At 39.9% G+C, this 8746-nt stretch overlaps 1 protein-coding gene across 5 annotated transcripts in view; it reads right to left on the bottom strand.

Moving 5' to 3' along the window:
* Window positions 1–6903: 6903 nt before the first annotated feature.
* asic2 (acid-sensing (proton-gated) ion channel 2) overlaps window positions 6904–8746 on the bottom strand; it is a 199476-nt gene continuing 197633 nt past the window's right edge. For 4 of the 5 annotated variants that reach the window (XM_054760094.1, XM_054760093.1, XM_054760092.1 and 1 more), the window contains one exon: window positions 6904–8090. In XM_054760094.1, coding sequence (XP_054616069.1) covers window positions 7989–8090 — 102 coding nt within the window. In that variant the 3' untranslated portion in view covers window positions 6904–7988. The remainder of the gene's footprint in view (window positions 8091–8746) is intronic. The other variant, XR_008566789.1, reaches the window with a different exon arrangement.

Raw genomic sequence — 8746 nt, 5'->3', positions numbered from 1 at the left:
TTAAGGTTGCCCTTTGAGGTTGCTATGTAACATCAATTCACATTTATCACTGAAAATGTAAATTGACATGAATTGAAAAAGAAATATAGTGAATTAATTGTATTTTTGATGACAGAGAGGACTTCCGGGCTGCGCTTTGGACACCCTTGGCTTACATTTATGAAGTTTTAACAAATTAAAGACAGCAAACATTGACTTTAGTGGACTTTTGTCTTCCTACACATGAATGGGTGTAGCTTTGGACACAAAATGGTGATTTATTGAGTACTCGCAGGACATAAAGTCAGTAATGTGCTCACGTAGACATGAAATATGCCGTGAAAAGACGTCGGAGGTCGCCAGACTGGAGCTAACACAACGTAATCTCTTAATGACACTTTGGACTTTAATGGAGAAAATCGTGAGGCGCAGAGCGACGCTTGTTCCTTTGAAATCACCCGCAAAATGTCTGTTCACTTGAGTGTGAAATTTGTTGAGGATATCTTTTCTCAAAGTTGACCTCTCCAATCAAAGTAAAGGGTGTCACAGTTTTCACTGGCTGGAACCATGAATGCGTTTCTGTTTCTCATAATTTGGTTACGTTATGTTGCTGAATTAGTGGGTCCAAATATTACACACGGTGCAAACTACAAGGACAATTACACACATTAAAACATTTCATGTATTTCTTCACTTCTTAACAGTTTTGATGATTATAGCTCACAAATGATAAAAAACAAAACAAAACAAAAACAGTAAAAAGGAAATTGTCAAAAAGGTCAGCACATGAACTGCAAAACAATATAATAAAAACGAATTTAATTTAACAAAAAAATATGTAAGAACTTTTGCATGATATTCTTATTGGCTGACATGCATCTGTACTCTCGAGAGTACAGTATATGTTCTCTACAAAAAGTAAGTCAAACATCTAAATGAAGGTGATTTTATGGTTCCATTTTTCATACCACTGTATGTAGCCAGTAGCTGGGGTGCCAGCCATGAAAAAAAATCATGTCCCCCCCCACCTTTTATTAACTACTAATTTTATTAGTAATTACCAATTTTTTTTGGGCCCCCTGGCAGTCAAGGGACCTTGGAATTGTTCTGACTTTTCTCCTTCACTCAAGTAACACAACTAAAAAAAGAACGTTAGTTTATGGTTCTCCAAAGGTTAGTTATGGCACTCATCATAAATAAACTTACAAATGTATAATTAAACCATGTGATCTATATCGGTATTGGCCAATCTCAGTCCTGAATGATCGGTATCTGAATCGGCAGCATAAAACCCTGAGGAGCATACCTAATTTCAGTGCATATTGAGTGCACGATGAACGGTAAAAAGTTTTTGTTTTCATGACGTGTGTTGTGCGTATTGTGTTTAAATTTTTGCTTTCCAGTAACCTCATCTCACTTTTTAAGATGTCATGTAACAGAGAAGAGGGTGAAAGGTTGTTGGCATGGCAGCAGAATAGTACCTGAAAGCCGCCACCACCAGGGGGCACTAGCGCAGCATGTGAAAGCGCTCCATGCTCGAAGAGAAAATCAAATCTTTAAAAAAAAAGCCTTCCAGTGACCTGAAAGTGTCTTCTAGTGTTGTTTTTGTCCTAATAATACTAATATTTACTCAAACAAACAGTCGGAGTGTCGTTTGGGGGGGGGGGGGGGATTACCCCTTACGAAGGCTGAATGATGTGGGTTTGTTCTAGAAAACGGTGTCCTCATCCCCAGATGTCTGTCGCCGTGTTATCCATCCATCACTTGTTGCTCTTCTCGCGTGGCTGAAACAGACACTTCTACGGACATCAAACACGCACAATGCGACAGGAGAGACATCACCACAAACACCTCCTTTCAAAACCGAAAGGACTTCATTTGATTTACTTTCTCTTGGCGCTCTGTCACACTTTTATGTTGGTTACCCGGCAACACATTCACACTCGCCTCCATTCTTCATATCTTTGGAACACAGGTTAGCATTTTACAGATAACAGAAGCTTCAAAACATGAAGTGCTCTGCTAAAATACGACTCTAGTAATGTGAATGATGAACCCTCCTTTGTCCTTGCAGTACGATTTTTATTTATTTATTTTTGAAATTTTGTTTTTTTATTTGCTTGTCTAAATGGCTTCCTTTAGTTCTCGGTGGGGTTTTGTTATTTTAAATATCGAACTGGAGCGGTTACACGCTCTGAAAGTGAGCGATTCCTCATAAAAATATTTTAGAAATATTTTTTACATAAAAAATATTTTTGATAGATATAAAAATGAGGAAAACTGTTTTGAGAGTATAAATGACTTTCTTCAATTAATCAAATGGTTAGTTGGGTATTTTGTTGTGATCATGTTATTATGTATCTTATAATGATGGTATATACAGTATTGTACAGTGTACAGTGTTTATTTTCTTATTCTTTTTCTTGTGTTTTCTTTCTTTTCTTGGGAGAATGAACAGAATAAGAATTTCATTGCATAGTATAACTGCCTGTTTTACTATGCGTATGACAATAAAACTCTTGAATCTTGTATATTGTGGTATAGCATGTCATTATGTAATTGTACTTTGTAGTTACTTATGAATTAGGTCATTATGTATTAAGGCTTTCTGGCTGTGTTGAATGAATACAAGCTAAATTTGCCTGAGGATATTCATTTTTAAAACATTTTACAATTGTCATCTGTTCCTTAAATGCGCCTAACATGGCTACAAAAACAACAACAAACAAAACAAATAGCAGCCCATTGAAAACCATTAAAAATGCAATTTTTTTTTATCCCACATTTATTTTAACGTAAACTAATGTGATTCTTAATGTTAATATTTCAATTTGGACTACTGGCTTTCTATTCTAAATGTTACATTTGTCCACCAGATGGCGCCACTCTTCCCCATTCAAAGCACGCAGCAACTTTTACCATATTATGCAAGGTTGCTTTGTCACTGAAATGTTACGTGTTTTTTTTTTCCTGTGATGTTTGCTAACTGTGTATGTGTGAGCGTTAGTGTGTGTACTTCAGCTTTTTTTTTTGTTTTTATTAAAAATAGTGGTGCTAGTAAACATATTAGCTTAAAGGGTTTAAAAACCCCCAACTACAAATACTGTATAATCAAAAGTTGATATGTATATTTCAAGATGACTACTCTAAAGTGGGGGAAAAATATATTTTCCTGGGAAGCTGCCATATTTTCTCGCAAGGGTCAAATGTGAGTTTTTTTTTTTTTAAAGTTATGTAGATATGTTTGAGTTATGGAAAAATGTCATGTGAATGATGAGGCACCATAAACCTTTGCTTCACCCGCTCATTTTCGGACACATTCCTTTTTTAATTACACATGACTGTATTATTGTCGTCTTCAAAATTTAAAAGAAAACAGAAAAGATTATAGTTATGTGTTGAAAGTGCAAATAATCCCTTTTATGCAATAAAGCTTGCTGTGCTGCAGGTAAGAGCTGTCATGTGGTCTCATGCAATCCATTAATTCGTGGTTAGGGACACAAGGTGGCAGAGACATCTGTTGTTTGCAACAAAACCAAAAACCTTTCAAACGTGATGGAGCATCCACACATTCTGTATAATCCCTGCCTCCTTTATTGGGATGAAAAAGACGACAAATATCGCTTTTGTGAGATGAAGACATGCATTATAGATTGAGGTTGAATGCAGCATCGTTTCAATGTTTCTTACACTTTCTTTGCTTTCACTTTACTTGCAGTGGATTCTCACATTGACGCTGATTAAGCTCCAGGGCTGTCACGAGACGAGATTTTAACATTATTTTTAAGAAAAATACAGTACAATTAAAAAATGTTAAGAATATATGATGATATATTGCAATCTACCAGTTTCATTCCTACTACGTTACCTTGCATTGCTCCTCACGAGGTTACACTCTTCTGCACTCTGTGTGTATGCTAGCGGCCCCCGCCTCCACCCACCGAGACAAAGACTGTTTGACTGACACAAAGGGCTCACTCCGTTCATGCTGTTCTATGGAACAAATTTGCCAAGGTGCTGAAAGCAATGCACAGCGTGAACTCTCCTCCTGCCTGTTTGGAGGCGGGAGATGAGGAAACTAGACAAGCATGCACATGGCATTATACTGAGGCCAGCAACATTGTCAAGTTCATTTTCATTTATTGTGCGATTAATTTATTTATCATCATTTCAGGCCTAGTTCCCACAATATATATATATTTTTTCTGAACAAGAGAAATTGTCACATTTTAATCTTACGAGATCTTGTGACACCCCAATTTAACTCTGATTTGTTTGAATTTACTCACATTTTCCTCACAGGAAACAATGGAAATGGAAATAATCTGTTCCACAACAACACAAACTTTATAAACTTTTACAGCAATATCCCAAGTTTTGTTTTAACACTTTAGCTGTCCTACAAGTGTAAAACGCAGTGCAGCAGTGTGAATAATATAAAATGCTAACAGGATTTGTTTATTATCAATTTCTTTGACGGTGTTTTTGTTCAACTTTAGAAGCACATTACCTTTGAAAGGTTTGGTTAAGTCAGAGGTTCCACGCTATTTGATAAAAAAAGCTGCTTGGTTTTTTGCAGGAGAGTTTTCCTTACACTGTGAGAATCTCTTCAGATAAATCCTTCTGACTGTGTTCATGGTTTCCAAAGCACACAAATGTCACACTTGACTACAATGCTGTGTGTGTGTGTGTGTGTGTGCGGGTATCAAGTGCAAAGCACCTTGAGCATGTTTACACACTGGCGGATGCACTATGGCTGACCCCGCAGGAACCTTTGGAGGCTGTAAAAATGTGCTAAAGGAAGCGAGACGGAACAGCTGCCGCCTGAAGGAGCTCCTGACATGAGAGAGCAGAAGTCAGACTTTTGTTTGTTACAACACGGCGGGACCTTTCAGGTCATGCAATTTGAATTTTCCCAAAAAGTTGAGGGGGGGAGGGAATCGACCTTGTAAAGTTGAACAAAAGCTCAAAGCGACATCATGCAAAACCTCACCAGAGCAGCGCTGCACTTCTTTTTACACAGGAACGTGACTGCAAACACTGCCTGTACACTTCATCATTTCAATTATTTCCTATGCAAACAATGAAGGCCTTGTCCACACAGGAACACTCCTGAATTATTATTTTTCAGCGGGTTGAAAAAAACATTTGCATCCACACTGTGCCGGATTAGTAAATAGCTTCATTCAGACGGGAACGGATATTTGCGTCTTCTGTTTTGTGTGGGTTTTTGGATGTTGTGGAGCTGGGATTGGGGTGGAGTTGTGGTTGTTTCTTTTCCTTTGTTAAATAAGTAAATAAATAAAGAAAAAAATTACCAGTTACCACGTCAGTTTACCTGTCAATCCTCTTGTTTTCTCCATATTTTGCTCTTCTTTCCCGTCACCCTCCAAAATGTATAAAAAAAAAGTCTTCCGGGTACTGCAGGTAACAATGGAGCTTGAGCCACAGCAATCCGTGAGGACAATGGTGGGGTCTTTACACGCACTCTTATTTCCCTTATTTCGTTATATAATTTCTCCTATTTTCAATTGCAAATTTTGACATTTCCTTTTCTGTAAAATTATGTTTGTTTTTTTTAATTGCTGCTCAAACAAAACAATCACGCTGACATAGTAAAAAGTGTTTTTAAAGTGCCAGATCTTCACACAGGAAATAGACACACTGCCATGCATTTCTTTTTTTTTTTTTTGCCCAATTTACTCTCCTTGCTTTTGTTGTTTCACTCTGATTGGGAATTTCTACTTGATCCAATTTGACTCATCTTTCTGTGCATGAGCACACAAGAAAATGCTGCAGGATCAAAAATGCAAAAGAAAAATGCGGCAAATGCACAAAACCCAGCCAGGCTACCAGGGGTAACAGACCTGAGGGATATCAGTCTTTTAAGACATGATTGGGATGCCCCGAAGAAAGTTTGCAGAATGGAAAGCTACATTTTTATTGATGTCTTTGTTCAACATTTGACCGTAAAAATCTGTTGTGTTATGTAACTAATACAGTGGTGTGAAAAAGTGATTGACCACTAAACCTAATAACTGGTTGGGCCAACCTTAGCAATTCTGGCCCACTCTTCTTTGCAGAATTGTTGTAATTCAGCCACATTGGAGGGTTTTCCAGTATAAAGCACCTTTTTAAGGCCATGCCATAGCATAGCATCTCAATGGGATTCAGGTCAGGACTTTGACTAGGCCATTCTAAAGTCTTTATTTTGTTTTTTTCAGCCATTCAGAGGTGGACTTGCTGGTGTGTTTTGGATCATTGTCCTGCTGCAAAACCCAAGTTCAGCTGGAGGCCACGAACCGGACATTGTCCTCCAGGTTTTTTTTGGTAGACAGGAGAATTCATGGTTCCATTTAATCACAGCAATTCTTCCAGGTCCTGAAGTAGCAAAACAGCCCCAGACCATCACACTGCCACCACCATATTTTACTGTTGAGATGATGTTCTTTTTCTGAAATAAGGTGTTACTTTTACGCCAGCTGTAATGGGACACACACCTTCCAAAAAGTTAAACTTTTGTCTCGTCAGGCCACATAGTATTTTCTCAAAGGTTTTGGGGATCATAAAGATGTTTAGTGGCAAAAATCTTTTTGTTCAGTGGTTTTTGTCTTGGAACTCTGCCATGCAGGCAGTTTTTGCCCAGCGTCTTTCTTATAGTGGAGTCATGAACACTGATCTCAACAATTTGTGACACCACTGTAAGTCTTTAAAGATGGATACCCCTCAGGTCTGGCGCCCCTGGTAGCAGTCAGCTTGCAGCATTTCTCTAATGCAGGTGTTTTTGGGGGGTTGCAGCAGTTTTCTTATGCAGTTTTGATCCTGCAGTGTTTGTGATTTTTAATATGCAGCATTTTCCTGTTGCATTTGGCATTTACCAGCATTCATGAAGCATCTTGATGTTGAAGAAGAAGAGCAGAGTGCTGCAAAACAACGTATTCATTTAATGGTTCCACACTGAAAACACACAATGCTTTTTTTTTTGGCACTGCCCGAGGAGCAGGAGGAAGTGTGTTTGCGTTTGGGAATGACACGGAACACGAAGACGGAGGCTTTGAAGCGCAGACGGGAAATCAGAATTCATCGTAACAAAAAGCAAAAAGTCCAGTGAGGTTTTCATTGCGAGCGAGCGAGCGAGTGAGATGATCATGCTGGGATGATCGCAGGAATAATAAAAAAAAATCATCACAAATATTCCACACGCTGCTGCTGAGGTGAGGCTGCATCCCAAATTGTGTCCTTGACATTCACCAAGTTCGAAATGTCACCGCCTGTTAGGTCACACCAACTCTTTGTGTCCATGTGGTGGTGGGTGGGGGAGGGGAAAAAACACACACATTTATTATTTTACAGCATAATTACAAAAAAGTACAAAAAAAGCATTCTGTTGAGATATTTTTTGGGACAAATTGTCTTCCATTGGTTTGGCATCTTTTGGTTGATGGACAAAACACCATGTCAGTACACGCAGATACGCCACCATACAAAACTTACCTTTGCACCTTAAATAACAACGGGAGTGTGACATCCCTTCAAAGATCCTTCTTTTCAAATCAAACGGTCAGATGAGCCCAAGACGTCAGAGGTGAAGTTAACTGTTTTGAAAGATGTAAGATTGGTCGCCTTTTTGGACCTGAAATGGGATCAGAGTTCAAGCTGTACATTCCAGATGTGGCCCCGCCTCCCAGGGCGTCCAGCAGAGGGCGGCACCAGCAGCGCGCTTACATGAGAGCCACACATTAAGAGTGACAAACGGCAGCTTAGCATCACTCCACTGTGTCCACGTGGCAGCCAGCCACTAATGGACGGTACTAAGGTGGGTAAGCCTCCGCCTCCCGCCCCCTGTTCCAGTCCCTCGACCCCCCCCCCCCGGCCTAAAAAGTTTTTAGCGCCTCAAGAAGCGGCGGCATGATTGAGTGCCCTCGTCGTCCTTGTTTGCATCCTCCAGCTATGTCCCAACAGAGAGTGTTGGCTGTGTGAGGCAGCCTTGGCGGAGGGGGGGCGGGGCCTCAGCAGGCGATCTCCTCCAAGGTGCCCAAGGTGGTCTGCAAAGGGACGGCCACACTGTGGCTGATGGACTCCGAGTGGTTGGCTACCGGATCGCAGGAAGTCTACAGTAGGAAAATAATAAGCAGAATAAGAGCTGATTGGTCATAAACAACATGAACAACAATCATTTGCTGTGAAATCTGTATCAGTCACTGCAAATGCAGACTAGAAATCAGACTACTGCTGTTCTATCTAGTCGTTGAAGACAATCTGATGAAGCCTGTCCAGTCTAACCTTTGAGCACCAACTGATGCAGCCTGTCCTATCTAGTCTTTGAGCATGAACCGATGGAGTCTGTCCTATTAGTCTTTGAACACTAACAGATGAAGCCTGTCCTATCTAGTCATTCGGCACTAACCCATTATGCATGACCTATCTAGTCTTTGAGCATGAACCGATGGAGCCTGTCCTATTAGTCTTTGAACACTAACAGATGAAGCCTGTCCTATCTAGTCATTCGGCACAAACCCATTATGCATGACCTATCTAGTCTTTGAGCACGAACCTGTTGAGTCAGTCCTATCTAGTCTGAGCAAGAACAGATAAAGCCTGTCCTATCTAGTCTTAATACATGAACCAATTGAGTCTGTCCTATCTAGTCTTTGAGCAAGAACCAATGAAGCCTGTCTTATCTTGTCTTTGAACACGAAAGTCTGTGCTTTCTGTTCTTTGACCACAAACCAATGAGGCCTGCTGGGATGAGAGAAGCATCTTCTGA

Source organism: Dunckerocampus dactyliophorus, chromosome 18 (genome assembly GCF_027744805.1).
Source record: "Dunckerocampus dactyliophorus isolate RoL2022-P2 chromosome 18, RoL_Ddac_1.1, whole genome shotgun sequence".
Taxonomy (NCBI): Eukaryota; Metazoa; Chordata; class Actinopteri; order Syngnathiformes; family Syngnathidae; genus Dunckerocampus; species Dunckerocampus dactyliophorus.
This window is presented reverse-complemented; position numbering and strand designations above follow the sequence as displayed.